The 20,574-nt window shown below is 39.0% G+C and overlaps 1 protein-coding gene across 6 annotated transcripts in view; it reads left to right on the top strand.

Annotated features, from left to right (window-relative positions):
• Window positions 1–20,574, top strand: part of Dlc1 (deleted in liver cancer 1) — a 385,446-nt gene that overhangs the window by 141,709 nt on the left and 223,163 nt on the right. Inside the window, exon 5 of one of the 6 annotated variants that reach the window (XM_006509168.4) lies at window positions 18,744–18,875. The exons of the other annotated variants lie outside the window; for them this stretch is intronic. Within the exon in view, the coding sequence (XP_006509231.1) occupies window positions 18,744–18,791 (48 nt within the window). The 3' untranslated portion in view covers window positions 18,792–18,875. Of the gene's footprint in view, window positions 1–18,743; window positions 18,876–20,574 lie in introns of those variants that run through there. 6 annotated transcript variants of the gene reach the window in all.

The following is a 20,574-nucleotide window of genomic DNA, read 5'->3' as shown; positions in this document are numbered from 1 at the left end:
CATGATGATGGTAGAGGACGTTAAGAAGGACTTTAATAACTCACTTAAAGAATTACAGAAGAACACTGCTAAAGAGTTACAAGTCCTTAAAGAAAAACAGGAAAAGACAATCAAAAAGGTAGAAGTCCTTAAAGAAAAACAGGAAAAAACATCCAAACAGGTGATGCAAATGAACAAAACCCTACTAGACCTAAAAAGGGAAATAGACACAATAAAGAAAACCCAAAGTGAGGCAACGCTGGCGATATCAACCCTAGGAAAGAATTCTGGAACCATAGATGCAAACATCAGCAACAGAATACAAGAGATGGAAGAGAGAATCTCAGGTGCAAAAGATTCCATAGAGAACATGGGCACAATAATCAAAGAAAATGCAAAATGCAAAAAGATCCTAACTCAAAACATCCAGAAAATCCAGGACACAATGAGAATAGCAAACCTACCGATAATTGGAGTAGATGAGAATGAAGATTTTCAACTTAAAGGGCCAGCAAATATCTTTAACAAAATTATAGAAGATAACTTCCCAAACCTAAAGAAAGAGATGTCCATGAACATAAAAGAAGCCTACAGAACTCCAAATAGACTGGACCAGAAAAGAAATTCCTCCCGACACATAATAATCAGAACAAAAAATGTACTAAATAAAGATATAATATTAAAAGCAGTAAAGGAAAAAGGTCAAGTAACATATAAAGGCAGGCCTATCAGAATTACACCAGACTCTTCACCAGACAATAAAAGCCAGAAGATCCTGAACAGATGTTATACAGACACTAAGAGAACACAAATGCCAGCCCAGTCTACTATACCCAGCCAAACTTTCAATTAACATAGATGGAGAAACCAAAGTATTCCATGTCAAAACCAAATTCACACATTATCTTTCCACAAATCCAGCCCTTCAAAGGATTATAACAGAAAAAAAAATACAAGGATGGAAACCACGCCCTAGAAAAAGCAAGAAAGTGATCCTTCAACAAACCTAAAAGAAGACAGCCACAAGAACAGAATGCCAACTCTAACAACAAAAATAATAGGAAGCAACAATTACTTTTCTTTAATATCTCTTAATATCAATGGACACAATCCCCCAATTAAAAGACATAGACTAACAGACTGGCTACACAAACAGGACCCAACATTTTGCTACTTACAGGAAACCCATCTCAGGGAAAAAGACAGACAATACCTCAGAATGAAAGGCTGGAAAACAATTTTCCAAGCAAATGGTCTGAAGAAACAAGCTGGAGTAGCCATTCTAATATCTAATAAAATCGACTCCCAACCCAAAGTTATCAAAAAAAGACAAGGAGGGACACTTCATACTCATCAAAGGTAAAATCTTCCAAGAGGAACTCTCAATTCTGAATATCTATGCTCCAAATGTAAGGGCAGCCACATTCATTAAAGAAACCTTAGTAAAGCTCAAAGCACCCATTGCTCCTCACACAATAATAGTGGGAGACTTCAACACACCACTTTCATCAAGGGACAGATCATGGAAACAGAAACTAAACAGGGACACAGTGAAACTAACAGAAGTTATGAAACAAATGGATTTAACAGATATCTACAGAACATTTTATCCTAAAACAAAAGGATATACCTGCTTCTCAGCACCTCATGGTACTTTCCCCAAATTTGACCATATAATTAGTCACAAAACAAGCCTCAATAGATACAAAAATATTGAAATTGTCCCATGCATCCTATCAGATCACCATGGACTAGGGCTGATCTTCAATAACAACATGAATAATAGAAAGCCAACATTCACGAGGAAACTGAACAACACTCTTTTCAATGATACCTTGGTCAAGGAAGGAATAAAGAAAGAAATTAAGGACTCTTTTTAGAGTTTAATGAAAATAGAGCCACAACATACCCAAACTTATGGAACACAATGAAGCATTTCTAAGAGGAAAACTCATAGCTCTGAGTGCCTCCAAAAAGAAACTAGAGAGAGCACACACTAGCAACTTGACAATACACCTAAAAGCTCTAGAACAAAAGGAAGCAAATTCACCCAAGAGGACTAGACGGCAGGAAATAATCAAACTCAGGGGCGAAATCAACCAAGTGGAAACAAGAAGAACTATTCAAAGAATCAACCAAAAGAGGAGCTGGTTCTTTGAGAAAATCAACAAGATAGATAAACCTTAGCCAGACTCACTAGAGGGCACAGGGAAAACATCCTAATTAGCAAAATCAAAAATGAAAAGGGAGACATAACAACAGATCCGGAAGAAATCCAAAACACCATCAGATCCTTCTACAAAAGGCTATACTCAACAAAACTGGAAAACCTGGATGAAATGGACAAATTTCTAGACAGATACCAGGTACCAAAGTTTAATCAGGATCAGGTTAATGACCTAAACATTCTTATATCCCCTAAAGAAATAGAAGCAGTCATTAATAGTCTCCCAACCAAAAAAAGCCCAGGACCAGATGTGTTAGGTGCAGAGTTCTATTAGACCTTCAAAGAAAATCTAATTCCAGTTCTTCACAAACTATTCCACAAAATAGAAGCAGAAGGTACTCTACCAAATTCAATCTATGAAGCCACAATTACTCTGATACCTAAACCACAGAAATACCCAAGAAAGATAGAGAACTTCAGACCAATATCCCTTATGAATATGCAAAAATACTCAATAAAATTCTCCCTAACCGAATCCAAGAACACATTAAAACAATCATCCATTCTGACCAAGTAGGTGTCATTCCAGGAATGCAGGGGTGGTTTAATATACAGAAATCCATGAACATAATCCACTATATAAACAAACTCAAAGACAAAACCACATAATCATCTCCTTAGATGCAGAGAAAGCATTTGACAAAATCCAACACCCATTCATGATAAAAGTCTTGGAAAGATCAGGAATTCAAGGCCCATACCTAACCATGATAAAAGCAATCTACAGCAAACCAGTAGCCAACATCAAAGTAAATGGTGAGAAGCTGGAAGCAATCCCACTAAAATCAGGGACTAGACAAGGCTGTCCACTCTCTCCCTACCTATTCAACATTGTACTTGAAGCCCTAGCCAGAGCAATTCGACAACAAAAGGAGATCAAGGGGATACAAATTGGAAAGGAAGAAGTCAAAATATCACTTTTTGCAGATGATATGATAGTATATATAAGTGACCCTAAAAATTCCACCAGAGAACTCCTAAACCTGATAAACAGCTTCGATGAAGTAGCTGGATATGATATTAACTCAAACAAGTCAATGGCCATTCTCTACACAAAGGATAAACAGGCTGAGAAAGAAATTAGGGAAACAATACCCTTCACAATAGTCACAAATGATATAAAATACCTTGGCATGACTCTAAATAAGGAAGTGAAAGATCTATATGATAAGAACCTCAAGTCTCTGAAGAAAGAAATTAAAGAAGATCTCAGAAGATGGAAAGATCTCCCATGCTCATGGATTGGCAGAATCAATATAGTAAAAATGGTTATATTTCCAAAAGCAATCTACAGATTCAATGTAATCCCCATCAAAATTCCAACTCAATTCTTCAACGAATTAGAAAGGGCAATCTGCAAATTCATCTGGAATAACAAAAAACCTAGGATAGCAAAAACTCTTCTCAATGATAAAAGAACCTCTGGTGGAATCACCATGCCTGACCTAAAGCTTTACTACAGAGCAATTGTGATAAAAACTGCATGATACTGGTATAGCGACAGACAAGTAGACCAATGGAATAGAATTGAAGACCCAGAAATGAACACATACACCTATGGTCACTTGGTCTTTGAGAAGGGAGCTAAAACCATCCAGTGGAAAGAAGACAGCATTTTCAACAGATGGTGCTGGCACAACTGGTGGTTATCATGTAGAAGAATGTGAATTGATCCATTCCCGTCTCTTTGTACTAAGGTCAAATCTAAGTGGATCAAGGAACTCCATATAAAACCAGAGACAGTGAAACTTATAGAGGAGAAAGTGCGGAAAAGCCTTGAAGATATGGGCACAGGGGGAAAATTCCTGAATAGAACAGCAATGGCTTGTGCTGTAAGATGAGAATCAACAAATGGGACCTCATAAAATTGCAAAGCTTCTGTAAGGCAAAAGACATTGTCAATAAGACAAAAAGACCACCAACCGATTGGGAAAGGATCTTTACCTATCCTAAATCAGATAGGGGACTAATATCCAATATATATAAAGAACTCAAGAAGGTGGACTCCAGAAAATCAAATAACCCCATTAAATTGGGGCTTGGAGATAAACAAAGAATTCTCACCTGAGGAATACCGAATGGCTGAGAAGCACCTGAAAAAAATGTTCAGCATCCTTAATCATCAGGGAAATGCAGATCAAAGCAACCCTGAGATTTCCCTTCACACCAGTCAGAATGGCTAAGATCAAAAATTCAGGTGACAGCAGATGCTGGCGAGGATGTGGAGAAAGAGGAACACTCTTCCATTGTTGGTGGGATTGCAAGCTTATACAACCACTCTGGAAATCAGTCTGGCGGTTCCTCAGAAAATTGGACATAGTACTACCGGAGGATCCCACAATACCTCTCCTGGGCATATATCCAGAAGATGTTCCAACTGGTAAGAAGGACACATGCTCCACTATGTTCATAGCAGCCTTATTTATAATAGCCAGAAGCTGGAAAGAACCCAGAGGCCCCTCAACAGAGGAATGGATACAGAAAATGTGGTACATTTACACAATGGAGTACTACTCAGCTATTAAAAAGAATGAATTTATGAAATTCCTAGGCAAATGGATGGACCTGGAGGGCATCATCCTGAGTGAGGTACCTAATCACAAAAGAACTCACATGATATGTACTCACTGATAAGTGGATATTAACCCAGAAATTTAGAATACCCAAGATACAAGATACAATTTGTGAAACACATGAAACTCAAGAAGAACGAAGACCAAAGTGTGGACACTTTACCCCTTCTTAGATTTGGGAACAAAACACCCATCGAAGGAGTTACAGAGACAAAGTTTGGAGCTGAGACGAAAGGATGGACCATCTAGAGACTTCCATACCCGGGAATCTATCCCATAATCAGCCTCCAAATGCTGACACCATTGCATATACTAGCAAGATTTTGCTGAAAGGACCCAGATATAGCTGTCTCTTGTGAGGCTATTCCGGGGCCTAGCAAACACAGAAGTGGATGCTCACAGTCAGCTATTGGATGGATCACAGGGCCCCCAATGGAGGAGCTAGAAAAAGTACCCAAGGAGCTAAAGGGGTCTGCAACCCGATAGGTGGAACAACAATATGAACTAACCAGTATCACCCAGAGCTCATGTCTCTAGCTGCATATGTATCAGAAGATGACCTAGTCGGCCATCATTGGAAAGAGAGGCCCATTGATCTTGCAAACTTTATATTCCTCAGTACAGGGGAATTGCAATTTTTATGTGTTAAGGCTGAAATTTTTTTTTCTGTAAAGAATTAGATAAGTATTATAGCAGAGTTTGTGTTTCCCGTCCTCAGTTCTGCCTTTCCCTGTTGAAGTAAAGCACGTGTAATGGAAGAGAGTACATGTGAGTCTTTTATGATAAAGCTGGGAGCCCTACCATTATAACTCCAGATAATTTTCAGTCATCATAATTTATTCTTCTTTTTCTTTTGAAAAAACTTTTAGTTCTACCTTTTCATTCTGTGTCTATGTATGAGTGAGAACAAGGGTTTACGCATGTGAGTGAAGTTCCATTGGAGGTTAGAATAGGCTCTTAGATCCCCTGGAGCTTGAATGGCCCAATGTGGTTGCTAGGAACTGAATTCAGGTCCTCTAAAAAATCAGTATGGGCTCTTAACCATTGGGCCATATCTCGAGCCCCTCCTTTTTTCTCAAACACCAAAAAGAATTGTTCATAGACTATGGCAAAACTAGGAGACTTGTGGCTTGATGTGGTTGGTAAGAAAAGTTGTCACTCCAAGTGGATGTATCTGGAGGATATCATCCTTAGTGAGGTAACCCAATCACAAAAGAAGTCATTATATATGCACTCACTGATAAGTGGATATTAGCCCAGAAACATAGAACACCCAAGATACAGTTTGCAAAACACAAGAAAATCAAGAAGAGGGAAGACCAATGGGTGGATACTTCATTCCTTCTTGGAATAGGGAACGAAATACCCATGAAAGGAGTTACAGAGACAAAGTTTGGATCTAAGACGAAAGGATGGACTATCCAGAGACTACCCCACCTGGGGATCCATCCCATAATCAGCCACCAAACCCAGACACTATTGAATATGCCAGAAAGATTTTGCTGAAGGGACCCTGTTATAGCTGTCTCATATGAGGCTATGCCAATGCCTAGAAAATACAGAAGTGGATGCTCACAGTCATCTATAAGATGGAACACAGGGCCCCCAATGGAGAAGCTATAGAAAGCACCCAAGGAGCTGAAGGGGTCTGCAACCCTATAGGTGGAACAACAATATGAACTAACCAGTACCCCCAGAACTCGTATCTCTAGCTGCATATGCAGCAGAAAATGGCCTAGTCAGCCATCACTGGGAAGAGAGGCCCCTTGGTATTGCAAACTTTATATGCCCCAGAACAGGGGAATGCCAGGGCCAAGAAGTGGGAGTGGGTGGGTAAGGGAGCAGGGAAGAGGGAGGGTATAGGGAACTTTCGGGATAGCATTTGCAATGTATATAAAGAAAATATCTAATAAAAATAAATAAATAAGTAAATAAATAAATAGAATAGAATAGAATAGTTGTCACTTGCTAAGTGGAAAGTTTACATGATGGTGACAATATCCTTGGTGGTCATCAACGTCATCCGTGATGAAGGATGTGGATGTAGGGTTACAGTCTACCTCCCCTTTCTAGTTTGTGCCAATAGCCTCTTAAATTTTTTGTGATTTTATTTTCTCACATATAAAACAGACATGATTAAAAAAAAACTCTCTACTGATTGTTATAGATAGGCTTGTTTATATGTGTTCTGGTTAGTTTATGGCACCTTGACACAAGCTAGACTCAGTTGCAGAGAGAGAGCCTTAATATAGACAAGCCTGTGCTGCATCTCTTTATTGATGATTGATGGGGGAGAGCTCAGATTGCTATGGATGTTTCCAGCCCTGGGCTGGTTTTCCTGGATGTTGTAAGAAAGCAGACTAAGCAACTATGAGGAACAAGCCAGGAAGCAGCCTTCCTCAATGGCCTGTGCATCAGTTTCTGCCTCCAGTTCCTGCCCTGTTCCCTAGATAATGAACTACAAGCTACAATATGAAATATATCCTTCCCCTTCTCCAAGTCACTTTGGTTATAGTGTTTTATCACAACTATAGCAACCCTAACTAAGACAATGTATGATAAATATAGAACTTCACTGAATACAATAAATACTGTATTCATGATTACCAAATAAGCAGACACATTGTTGAAAAATATTTCAAATCTCTCCTTTAGCCTTTGAAGTTGTCTTGGTCTATTTTCTATTGCTATAACAATACTGAATTCAGGAAGTAGAGGCTCTTTTAGTCCGTGGTTCCCAAGGCTGGGAATTCCCAGAGTGTGAGGAAGCAATATTCTTGGTTACTGATTAAAGCCTTGGGATACTTCGGCTTATGACAGAAAGTAAAGCAACATGTATGTTTAATAAGACAATGTGGGAGAAACAAGCTTATTTTATAACAATCCAGTCCCCAGAGAACTAACCAAGTCCCATGAAAAAGTATTAGTCCCCAACACCTGTCAACACCAGTGCATTGGGAATTAGGGTCCATATGAACTTGGGGACAGGGCACACTGGAACGATAGCAGCTACCATTTAAAAATCATGAAAGGAAACTTTATTACACTGCTGTCACCTGCTTTATTCCTGATAAATTCCCCCACGTTGCTCTTCTTCAGAACATTAACTCCAACCAATCACCTGTGTTAAAGTCTAATCTAAGAAGTAAATTTTATAAAATATGTCACTACAGTTCATTATTTAAACAGTTTGTTATTTATTAAGATATTTCCAAAGAAGGGTACAAAAGCAGGAGGAGAAGTTGAAATAATACCAAAAAGGGTCTTCCATGCTCCGTGTGACTAGTGATGGTCAGCAGCCTTCCAAGTTGACTACTCCAAATTCACCATTCTCATTTAGAAAACACCTGATGTTTTTCTTTTCCCTCACACTTTTACATAAAGATCTTACATTCTTGGAAAGAAGATATAATACACATATGTGAGAACTTTCATACAAATATATAATTTTATATGAAGCAACATTTTGGTGATCCAGAAACTATAATGTTACTGACATTGTTGAACATGAATGTATAAACCTTTGCAAAGCACTTGGGACTTATATAGTTTTATAAATATACATTCATAGATTTTTTTCTCTTTTTTTAGTATAGAATAGAGTTTATTCAGGGCATGGAAAGGAGAGGTGAGAGGGTTGTAGAGACAAAGAAAAGCAGAGAGACAGAGAGAGAGAGAGACACAGAGAGAGAGAGAGAGAGAGAGAGACAGAGAGAGAGAGAGACAGAGAGAGAGAGAGAGAGAGAGAGAGAGAGAGAGAGAGAGCAGAGAAGTAGAGGCCGGCCATGAGCATATGGAAAGAGAAGGTAAAGGGGAATGGGGAAAAGGGGGGCAGGGAAGAGAGGATAGAGCAGGAGCATGAAGGCAAGAGACTATATGCATAGATTTTATGGATTGAATCACCTGAAACATTCTATATTCTCATTAACAATGTGTGCAAATCTCTATTGCTCTAAATCATCATAATCAGAGGTGGCAATCCATGAGGTTTGTTGTTGTTGTTGTTGTTGTTGTTGTTGTTGTTGTTGTTGTTGTAGAAAACATCTTAAGTTCATGGCATTGATTATCATTGTAATTTCTAGTTCCTGCAAGAATCACTATTTGTGACATTTATATTATCTTAAGTGTTTTAATTATTATGTTTTCTTTGCTAAATTTCTTTCTAAGTCATTTATCTCCTGTCTATTTCAAGTCTTTGTTATATATTTAGCTTGAACCTCTCCTGGGTTAACTTAGGGGTGCCAATACAACCTACTTAATTAACTTCTTAGGGGTGCCAATACAAACTACCTAATACTGAGAGGTATAAACACAACTTCTCTGAAATATCTCAATGCAAGAGCTTAGAAACTAAGACTTAGCTGGGTAAAGGAAATATTTCTCTGGCAAATTTGGGCTTGTTGAAGCACATCTTGACTAGGTAGACATTCTTCACTCGCTCCAGGATTCTTCCAGTCTCTCTCTCTACCATGGTAAATGATTATCCTCTGAATAGTCAATGAAAACATAGTACATTAAGTCTCATAGCTTCCTACATCAATCACTAGTGATGCTGTTGGCCAAGAACATAGGCCCAAGCAGAATATCCCTTGAAATATTGTTAGAAGCCTTCACGGCCTTCACAATATCATGTCTGCTTGCAAAACTAAGAGTATGGAGTCTGTGCCAAATCCTGTCAATATTTATACTATGTTGATGTAAGGTCTCTCTACAGTCAACATTCATGTCATCATCATGACAGTCCAATGAACTCAGCCTATTGAGTTAATGTGAGAAACAGGTCTTGCATTCATCTGTAGTATTCTATCTGCATGGGTCATTTGGTTTGAATCAGAATCTATTTGGTGAGTAGGTCACCTCTCAGGATCTCTCTGCTTAGCTAATTTTAGATTATTAAATGAAGTGAGAATCCACTCTGAAAGTATGTACTATCATCTCAAAAAACTGGAGCACATGAATAAAATTAGAAGAAACCTGACTGAGAACTAAAAGCCCCAATGTACTGCTTGTACATGCTCCCTTGTGTGAGTGGAGCTGTTTTGGCATCTATTTTGAAAGAACAAAACTTTTCACAATATTTACATATGTGATATATAGTATTTTTATTTTATAAGCTCCTTCTCCCAATAACAGAACTTCTGGCCACAGATGGGAGTCTGAGACCCAGAGTGAATGATCAAAATAGCTGTAGACTTTTTCAGGCTGGTCAAACAAGATTCTTATTTTCATTTGTGACCAATAACAGAACTTCTGGCCATGGAAGGGAGTCTGAGACCCAGAGTGAATGATCAGAATAGCTGTGGACTTTTTTAGGCTGGTCAAACAAGATTCTTATTTTCATTTGTGATCACAGAGTGAAGATTGTGATTCCCAATGTGCCTGTGGCCAAAACCCTCCCTACGTAGAGAAAGTGGCTAAAGACTAAAGTCAGTGGCAAAGAACAGGCACAATGCTGGGTCCTTAAAGCTACCACCCTGAAGCCACACCCAAACTTAAACTCGGAATTTCTGAAGTTTGAGCCTGTCATCTTTGCTCCCATATTCCTTTGCTATGGCTTCCTGTTGCCTGGTCTGAACTTTCACTCTGGGGAATTTGGGGTCATTTTGTTTTCCCTCCTTTCCTCTACAGGCCCCCTAAACATCAAGTCCATCTCAACATGCACATTTCTTTGGGATATTTACTTTTCAATTGTATGGACAAAATACAAACTTGTGGTTTAAGGAATAAAGAGGTATGAGTACACAGAACAGAATCTCACAGGCTTTGACTCTGCCCTCCCGATCTGTCCCTGTAGTTTTCCCATTCCTCTTGCTACTCCCACTACTACTATTTTGTCCATACTTCTATCTCTTGACCTTTCCCTTGTTGGCTGATCACTAATGAGCTAGTTGAAACCCCAGTTTTTTGGCAGAAGTTTTCTCCAGTGGTTATTTGACTACACAGAACATCCTTTGAAATATCACTAGAAGCCTTCATAGCCTTTACAATATTGTGTCTGCTTGCAAAACTAAGAGCATGAAGACTATGCCAAATCCCACCAATATTTATACTATGTTGAGGAAGGGGCTCTCTGCAGCCAACTTGGATCTACCATCTGCTGAGTCTCAAAGCCCCCGCTCATCACCAGTAATGATTTAGAGCTCTCTAGGTCTGACCCACCTGTGAAGCAAAGGTAAAATTTTCTTCATGGATATTAGTGAAACATGGTTTTCAACCTTTCTCTGGTGTGAACATGAGATTTTTTTTTCTAAACTACCAAAAGAAGTATATTTGGATTTTTCAAGTTTTCTCTTTCTCTGAACCCAAGAAGAGAAAAAATATTGTTAGAAGTAATTACTCTAATGCAGAAAAGGCGACAAATGAAACAATTTCTTTTAAATAAAAGTGAGAATGGGAGCTGAGAGCTCTCCTGGACAAGACCAGCCCAGACCTTTGTCACCTCCCTCCTGGCCATACCCTGGTCACAACCTGGATGATTTGAATGTCAGTAATCCCATTCCATGATAAGGACTGTGCACACAGGCTAGCCATTTTCAGGGTACACATGACTCATGTTACAAAGAACATGGAAAATATTTAAGTTCTAGTACATGGTGTTTCAAGAGTTTGACAGCAGAGTTGACAGTCTTCATGTCTTACTGTCTATAAGAAAACAAGTTCTGGGTTCTGGGGAGCACACTTGAAAGGGAACATTTAGACCACAACTTGTTTGCAGACTCAAACTAGCCTCTAAGTCATTCTTACCACTAACTAGAAAATCTTATGTTTGGATCGTGAACTTATTTGTTCTATGCTCAAAATCATCAGACTGCAATATGATTCAAAAACTTCTCCTAATACTTTTGTGAATTCCTTAACATGAAAATTATGAGTACCCAAAATGGAGCCAAGATGTAGACATATGATACTCTCCAGCAGTAATGTCAGAATAACCCAGGGTTCCAGACTCAAGATGTCACTTCTGCAGCTTCAACAACATAAAACCCCTTTCCTCATGTGCTTTGAGAGCCTTCCTGTTGTGCATTCAAGACAAGGTGTAATATATCCAAATGACAAACTCGCACGTTTCTCTAGTATTGGTGTGAATATTACATTAAGCACCCCCATAGAGGTTTGAAACCTTATATTTTACTCCACAAATCATCACTGAGTTCAAAGGTATAAGTGAAAAATTGCACTCACTCAGCAAATCATTTGAGCAGGTATGGAGTTCCCTTTTTCAAAAGACCTGCCAGCCTCTCCCACCAACCTAATTCACCTATCATCCACCTCCTTTTCTTTCTTAGTTGTCTCTCTGAAGTCACCTCCAACTCTCCTTGCAAGACCATGTGTTCCTGTCCTTTCTCTGCTACATTCTTGGTTTTCATTCTAGCTGAGCTGAGTCAACTCTGCTTCTCATGCCTTATTGTTCTAGCCACTCTTGATGTCTCAGGCAAGTGACAGCTGGATATTCTTAGAGAAGAAAAAGCTCATTCCAGGATCCCACCCTTGAAAGTTTCCTTTGCCCTTAATCCAAGTATGTGGGGGTAGGGGCAATGTGTGTCCTCCTTGACGGTCACCCCTCATCTGGAGAATGAATGATGGAGGTTCCTTTACTACATTCTATTCTGGAATGGCATGGTATTGTTTGCCTTCAATATCTACTTTTAAAAAAACAAAACTATTCTTTTCCATTATCTGACTTAATGACATAAGTAAGGAGAGGCTGACTAAACTGGAGGCTGGAGAGATGGCTCAGTGGTTAGGAACACTCGCTGCTATTGCAGAGGACCTGGATTCAGTTCCCAGCATCCTCGTGGCAGCTAACAAGCATGTCTAACCCTAGTTAGAGATCTGATGTGCTCTTCTCCATCCTTAGGCACTATGCAAGCATAGCACAAAGGCATACATCTAGGCAAAACACCCAAATACACAAGATACAAATAAAAAAAGCTTGTAAAAATTTTTTGAAAAAATTAATACATGGGTTAAGTGTATATGTACAATTATATATTTTTATTTCACCATATGCAACAGTCTACTTACAAACTAAAACTCACCCTTTTCTCTTATTTCTGAGAAATAGACATACCTAAAAATATATGTCCAATTATATATTTTTATTTCCCCATAAGCAAATGATGTGTAATTACAATCTGAAACTCATCCTTTTCACTTCTGCCTGAGAGATAGAGAAGAGAGTATATTTAATTTTTTATGTAAGCATTTACTTTCCTAAGAGACTAAAGATCTTGTGGTCAATCATCATTCTAATAGCTTCAGAGGCATGGTTGGCTAATCTCCTAACACCTTCGTGAAGAGAGTCTTAGCCTGCCATTGTTTTGTGACAAACAGCAAAGACCACTTGTCCCCAGTACTGTGTTTTCCTGTTGCTTTGGATGATTGGTTGGTGGGAAGGTGAGTGGGTTGGTTGGTTGGTTGGTTGGCTGGCTGGTTAGTTTCATTGGTTGGTGGATAGGTGGGTTGGTTGGTTGGTGGGTGGGTGGATTGAATTTTTAAACTTTTTTTCTACTTTGGAACTACTGTAAAGATAAGACCAAAATATAATACATCTCTTCTCAAGCACAAAGTACTTATACATTTGTTCCAGTGTTCATTATATACTCACTGAAAGAATGGAGAATATCTGCATGGATGCTTTATAGGTTAAAATACAATCTCAGAAACTATCAAATCAAAAGAAGTCACAAAATGTTGAAAACATTTGCCAGTTTCCTAATGGAAAGGATAATTATCAAACATTTTAATGGCTTGGACCATTAGTGCTATCATCCTGGAAACTGGAGTAATGAAATATTTCAAATATGGTCCTCTATCATATACCAAAATTATATAGCATATGGACTTAGATTCACCTTCTGTGGATTTTTCAGGAAAAAAAAATCTAGAATAAGTACCTCCTTGAGAAAAATCAGGATAGTACATCTATGAAATGAGTAAGAGGCAGAAAAGTTGTAACTTTCATTGAAGAGCAGTTTAGTGTCAGAAATGATAAAAGACTTGGAATCAGGAATAGCCAGCACTCTTACTTCTTTCTTTCCTGACAGCTTGAGTTTTCAGAAAGTCACTTTGTATTTTCAATGCACCTAGATTTTCTTTTCCTTAGAAAATAGGAATAAGCAATTATATCTGCCTTACAGATCTACTGACATCCAAACAAGTTACAGACCTAAGTTACTTAGCATTGTATACCTGTGCACCAAAAACACACTCAACACAAACCTTCATCTCATAACTTTAATACAGCACATTCTGGCACCAAAAATTCTGGTACAAACAGGCATGCAGTGTTCGATGCTTTGCTCCGTTTCGTGGTCAGAACTGACTGGGGACCACATTGCACAACCCCAAGACTTGTGCAGAACGGCAACCCTGTACATGATGTTCCCATATCAGGCACGGAGCCACTGCTGTCTGGTCAGAATAATTACTTGTTGTATCTACACTCCTGGTTGCAAGCAACATGATTAAGTGGTAAAAGTATGGCGATGTGGGTAACGCTGGCTCACTCACAACGACTGGATCTGTAAGCAAAATAAAGCCACTTCTCTCTGTGGTTTCCAAGCACAGGGAGTTACAGAGAGCACAGGTAGGCAGGCCTGCTTTGCAGAAATGCCAGTGATGTTGAGCAGGTTTGTATGAGTGCTTTCTAATGTTTAGAGATGGTGGAGATTGAGCTGAAAATCAAAGCCATCTCAAGTTGTCAGAGGGAAAAGCCATTGTTTGGTCACCATGGTCACGTTAAAAACAACCTTGAAGCCCAGCAATTCCAGATGGTGAGTCTTGTCATTGATATATGTTGTATTGGTGCTCTCCAGGGAAACAAGACCCATAAGACAGGCTGAAGAGAGGCAGCAAAGAGCAGAAACAGAGAGAGAGAGAGAGAGAGAGAGAGAGAGAGAGAGAGAGAGAGAGAGAGAGAGAGAGAAGGGAGGGTGAGAACTAGCCCAAAGAACTCCCTCACGTTATCAGGGGGCTAGAAAGCCTGCTCTCCATAGCTAAAAGGCTAGACACATAGACAAGTGTCCATAACCTGACACTGAATATAAATTGTTCAAGTCAGCAGGTTGTAAGTCCAGCAAGACGCAGAGCTTACATGCTGCTGCCTCGAGTCAGAATTCCCTTTTCTTCAACACCTAATTCTTCACATTTCCAACTGACGGATTTAATGACCAAACATGGTATACTGTATAAATCCCTTTTCCGTGCCATGGATTTTACTACCCAGGGGAAAGTGTCTCTGTTGTTTCATTTATTTTTAGCTCATTAATTATGTATAGACCTTCCCAGATTTGAAAATTTTTTTTAACCTGGGAATTAGCAGTGTCAAAGAAAGTGACTTAATTGAAATATTGCAAATGTATTCTCCTAAAAGGCTTATTTCAGTATTAAATGAAGTATATGTGTCTATAAATACACACATGTGTCTATACATGTGTGAGTGTGTGTGTGTATCTGTATATATATATATGTGTGTGTGTGTGTATGTATATATATATATGTATATATATATATATATATATATATATATCAATGATTAAATATGTATGTATATTTAAAATTTAAACCATTAGGTCCTAAACATTTTAGATAAGGAACACTTAACCTGTAATACATAGCTTACAGAGTACTGAGAAATATCTTAATTAGTTCTTTATACTTATTCAATGGCTATCCATCTGATGGTGTACCTTGGTTTCACCTTAACACTAGAGTAGAGATGTTGGTGGATGGCTTTCCATCCTTTGCTTCTCATCAGCTTGCTATTGGCTGTCCTGGATGGGTTTTTCTTCCCTAAAGCTCCACTCTCAGAGCCACCTGATATTTACAAGAATCCTGCATCACTCAGAGCATACTAGGAAGATGAACCAGCCCATTTTACCCACTGGAGTCTCACCATGGCAGCCCAGTTCCTTGACTTTCTATTAGAATTCCTTACCACCTTCCAACATTGTTGCATCCTCAGGTCCAGTGGTAGTTCCCAAACCAGAGAGCAACTGCAGATCCAGTAGACCACTGTCTCTTGACATATACTTAAGTAGCAAGAACTCTTAGAATCAGGAAAGCTCTTGAAGACAAGCTGACCATTTTTACTCTCCCTGTAGGTCACTGTGACTCGCACTGGAGTCTAAGAACTGTTCGCTGTCAAAACATGGCACATGCCCATTGCATGTGGCATGCCAAGCTGCAGTGTACCTTCACTATTCTCCTTTTTGTATTTGACCCAACTCATTGCAACTTTGAAGAAGACAGTTAAGTTCTTCTTAAGTAATCTGTCAAGTGTTGTGGAGTGCAAGAAGGTTCCACATGTTTTGGAAGCTAAAGAAAATAATTTAGGCAACAAAAAGGAAAAAAAACACAAGAATTTTTTGACATGTGATCTCTGCACATTATTTTTCCATTTATTAGCATTTATTGCTTATAATAATGGGTTGCATTGTGATCTTTCATATATTTATTGAATATACTTTGGCCATCAGAAGATGCTACGGTATCTTATTCTCCTCTCCTCCTGTTTCCCTTTCTCTGCCTGCCAGCCTTCCTTCCACTTTCGTGTATCATCTCTGTAATTTTCTTGTTTCTTTAGTTACATATATAAATGCATAGATAAAACCTGTGAGTCCATTAGTGTTTCACTTATTTGTATGTTCCTAGGACTGACCACTTGGCATTGGCCACCCACTTAGGGACTTCATCCTTGGGGAAGACTGTTTCTTCTTTTCTTGGCATCCATTAATTACGTGTAGCTCTTCACCTAGGGTTGGGTTTTCCGAGAGTTCCCCGTTCATGTCAGCATGTTAACCAGTGGTGTTGCTGTGCAGGTCTTGTTTAGGTAGCCATGTTGTTGATATTTCATGAGTTCTTCTCCCCTATCTTATGTATAAGACACAGTTTCTCAGCAGATGTCTTTGCCCTTTGGTCATTATAATTTATCTTTAAGCATCCTGTTCTGCAATTTTCCTGAGCTGTAGATGTCACGGTTGTATTACAGATGTATCTATCCACTGGGAATGGGCACTTGCCCACTATTCTTATTTAAATCCTACAGAATACAATGTTTCTGTTGGAATGGAAACACTGTGTAGTAGTTTTCACCGTGTAAATCACTGTAATTTATTGTTAATACGATCTGCCTGTGCCACAGTATGGGAAGTCTAAACCCTCAGACAGACTGTAATGCTGATAGGCCACCTTAAGGAACAGGAGTGGTCACACACAATTGGATATGGCGATATGATACTGTTTAATCATGCAAAAAGTATGTCTCTGGTATGATTTTATGATGTTACAAAGTAAAAAGGTATCATTTATGTGCTTGCGAGCCTTAGGGATAGATTCAGATTTATGGCTTGGACCATACATAGTATGTCTTTTATACTTGTATCATTCTCTTTTGTTCTCACTAAAGCAGCAGGTAGGCTCCCAGTCCACCTTAACTTAACTTCAGAATTGGTGTCAGCAGAGATGGCAACTACTAGCTCAAACACAATTATTTACAATTGCAGTAAAATGACTTTTAAAACCATGCCATTGTGAGTCTAGATGATCCATAATGATTTCCAACAGAGTGTCACATACCACCTCCCAAAAACCTCTGATGGGTATAATTATCATCCCAGTGGCCAAGTGACGTGTTTAAATGGAAAGCAAGTTGGGGCAAAGCTTGCTTTCAATCTAAAGTCTAATGCATCAAAGCCAAGGTAGAGAAGCCCTGTGAACTGTCCATTTAACAGGACTGAGTTCCTCGAGTGATACTGCACAGAACCTTGTAGTACACCACTCATAATATTACAGTTTTTAATCTTGTTTTTACCAGAACTGGTGGAATAGATATTCTGCATGTACCATACACATGTATGCATTCTAACACTGTACTTTGGGAAGCCAAATTTCTTTATTTTTGTCTCAGCCTCCTCGATTCTGTGAAGCACACAGTAAAACTGAACAGTGTGGAGACGCTTCAGAAAATGGTTCCCTTATTTCTTCCATCTGTTCACTGTTCCTAATGCTAATATGATTAGGCAATAAAAACAATTGTAGCATACAGATCCCCTGTGATATGCTTTTATTCTGGGTCATGACCCTTGAAAATATCGGACCAGTTATTTTACAGCATGATTAATGAATTAATCTCATTATAAATTAAATTTTCCATCACTTGAAAATTAGGCAAATAATAATTTAATTGGAAAATAAATCCTAGAATTCATTATTCAGCAACAATCTGAAAAAATCTTCACTCAATTTTTCATCCAGGAAGGAGGATAGCTTCCACTCTGCCTTTGGCCAGAGACAATTGGTTTGGTATCGTTTGGTGTTGTTTATAATTTTTCATTGTCCTTAATAGCTGGCTTACTAAATCACTAGCTTCCATTCCATTCTTTCTCTAGCTATATTTGACTGACGAATTTGACAGTGGTTTTGTTCTGATTCCGTTTTCTGAGATACTATCAGCATTGCGTGGCGATGTCGGTTTGCATTTGGGTGACATCTCACTGGCCTCCCCAGCTGTGGCCTGTTAGTCACTATGACAACCTTGAAGGAAACCACTGCTGTTCTCACTTGATAGGTAAGGAAGACAAGACAGATGGCAAAGCACGTAGTTCAGCGTTGATGAAGCCACTGCTTCAACTCAACCTTCCTATTATCCCAAGCCCTTGCTAAGGCACACACAACGCTATGGTGGTTCTGTGGGCCAGTAGAATTTCTTGACTACCTAATCTCTCTACAGTCTTGGGAGGTAAGGGTTAAATAATAAAGCATGAGCAGTCAGTCTTGTCCATGCAGAAAACTGTACTTTCTCATTAAGAATGAAAAAATAAATCTTTCCTCAGTATTTTTACTTTTCTCAATACAAAATATCCAAATCAGTTAGCAAAGGCTATAAAACACGTAATCCTATCTAACGTCTCTCTAGCATAAAACAATAATTTCTATCATTGTAACTCTGTCTTCACTCTCAGAAAACCATGCTGTCCCATACACAAGCAACATTGTATGACTGCAGATAGATTACAAGGAGAAAGTTTGATATAGAATCTTCTTACACGCGTTTCGGCACCAACTCTTACCCGCGTTCTCGCGACCGGCCAGGAAGAACGCAACAAACCGGAATCTTCTGCGGCAAAAGCTTTATTGCTTACATCTTCAGGAGCCAGGAGCCAGGAGCCAGAGAGCAAGAGAGCAAGAGTGCAAGAGAGAGAACAAGAACAAGAAAGCAAGAAAGAGAACAAGAAAGCAAGAAAAAGAACAAGAACAAGAAAGCAAGAGAAAGAGAGCAAGAGAGCAAGAGAGCAAGAGAGCAAGAGCAAGAAAGCAAGAGAGAGAAAAAGAACAAGAACAAGAAAGCAAGAGAGAGAACAAGAGCAAGAGAGAGAAATGGCGAAACCCCGTCCCTTTTTAAGGAGAATTATTCTCCGCCTAGGACGTATTACTCCCTGATTGGCTGCAGCCCATCGGCCCAGTTGTCATCACGAGAAAGGCAGAACACATGGCGGGAAAACTGCCCCTGCACGTGTGCAGATTATGTTTACCACTTAGAACACAGCTGTCAGTGCCATCTTATAATGGCAAATGTGAGGGCGGCTCCCAACAGAATCTACTTCTTGGCTTTGGCAAATAATGAAATACGTTTTATGGATTTATATTAGTGCCCTCCATCTCTACTGAAAGACCTATAGGGTAAAGAATTCACTGAATTATATTTTCTTTTTCTTTTTTTGTGTGTGAGTATCTACATGTGATGGTGAATATTCAAGTGTGGGCAGGTGTGAGTGTATGTGTGCACGCGTGCGTGCATGCGTGTGGTTGTATGTGTAGGTGTGTGTACCTATGTGTGCATGTGTAGGCCAGAGTTCAGCACCAGATGTCTGTCTCAGTAGCACACCTCCTTAACTTTTGAGACAGGCTCTCTCACTGAACTTAGAGCTTGTCGATGTGGCTAGAATAACTGGCGAGAAAAATTTAAGGATCTTCCTGTCTCCATCTCCAACACTGTGATTACAGACACATCACTGCTGCTCCCAGCTTCTTCGTACAGGACTGATGGGGATCTGAACTCAGGCTTTCATACTTGTAGGGCAGGCACTTTACCCACTGAGCCACACAGTTGTGCTCTTAGATTTTTCATTTTGTATAGATGGACTGCCTACCAGTTAAAATTAAAATGCAACTCATCAAAAGTTACTTTCAGACTGGAGAAGTGACTCTTCCGTAAAGAGCAGTTGCTTGTCCAGTAAACCTGAATTCAAATTCTAGCACCTACAATGTGGCTAACAACCATCTTCATCTCAGTTTCTCTCTTCTGGCCTCCACAGACACACACACACACACACACAGAGAGCACAGATATACATGTAAGCAAAACATCCATATACATAGAATAAAAATTAAACATTTTAAAGAACTTTAAAAATGGAATTATGAATTAACTTTTATGATTTGCAAAAATGATTGTTTACAAAAATACATTCTTGGTCAAAGTCAGGTTGTTTTGAAGGTAATGGAGTCACAATTTCAAATCGTAGCGTGTATGAATGTCAGTAGCAGGTCAGTATTTTTCTCTTAATGTTGTCATGAACCTGTATATCATGACTATATGGGGTAAACAAACGCCTGAGGTTCTAGGAAAGAGTACATCAGATCTGGTATTTTGTTGTTGCTATTTTCTACAAGACAGAATATATACCATCTTCCACTTGTTGAGACCTAATTTGATGAAAGCCAGAGGCTTCTTCGAAGCTTGGCGAAAGGCAAATTAATCACAAAGGGGGATTTGCTGTCGGTTTCACAAGG

The sequence above is a fragment of the Mus musculus genome, chromosome 8, assembly GCF_000001635.26.
Source record: "Mus musculus strain C57BL/6J chromosome 8, GRCm38.p6 C57BL/6J".
NCBI lineage: Eukaryota > Metazoa > Chordata > Mammalia > Rodentia > Muridae > Mus > Mus musculus.
Note: the sequence above shows the minus strand (reverse complement) of the source record. Positions and strands in the feature narration are given on the sequence as shown.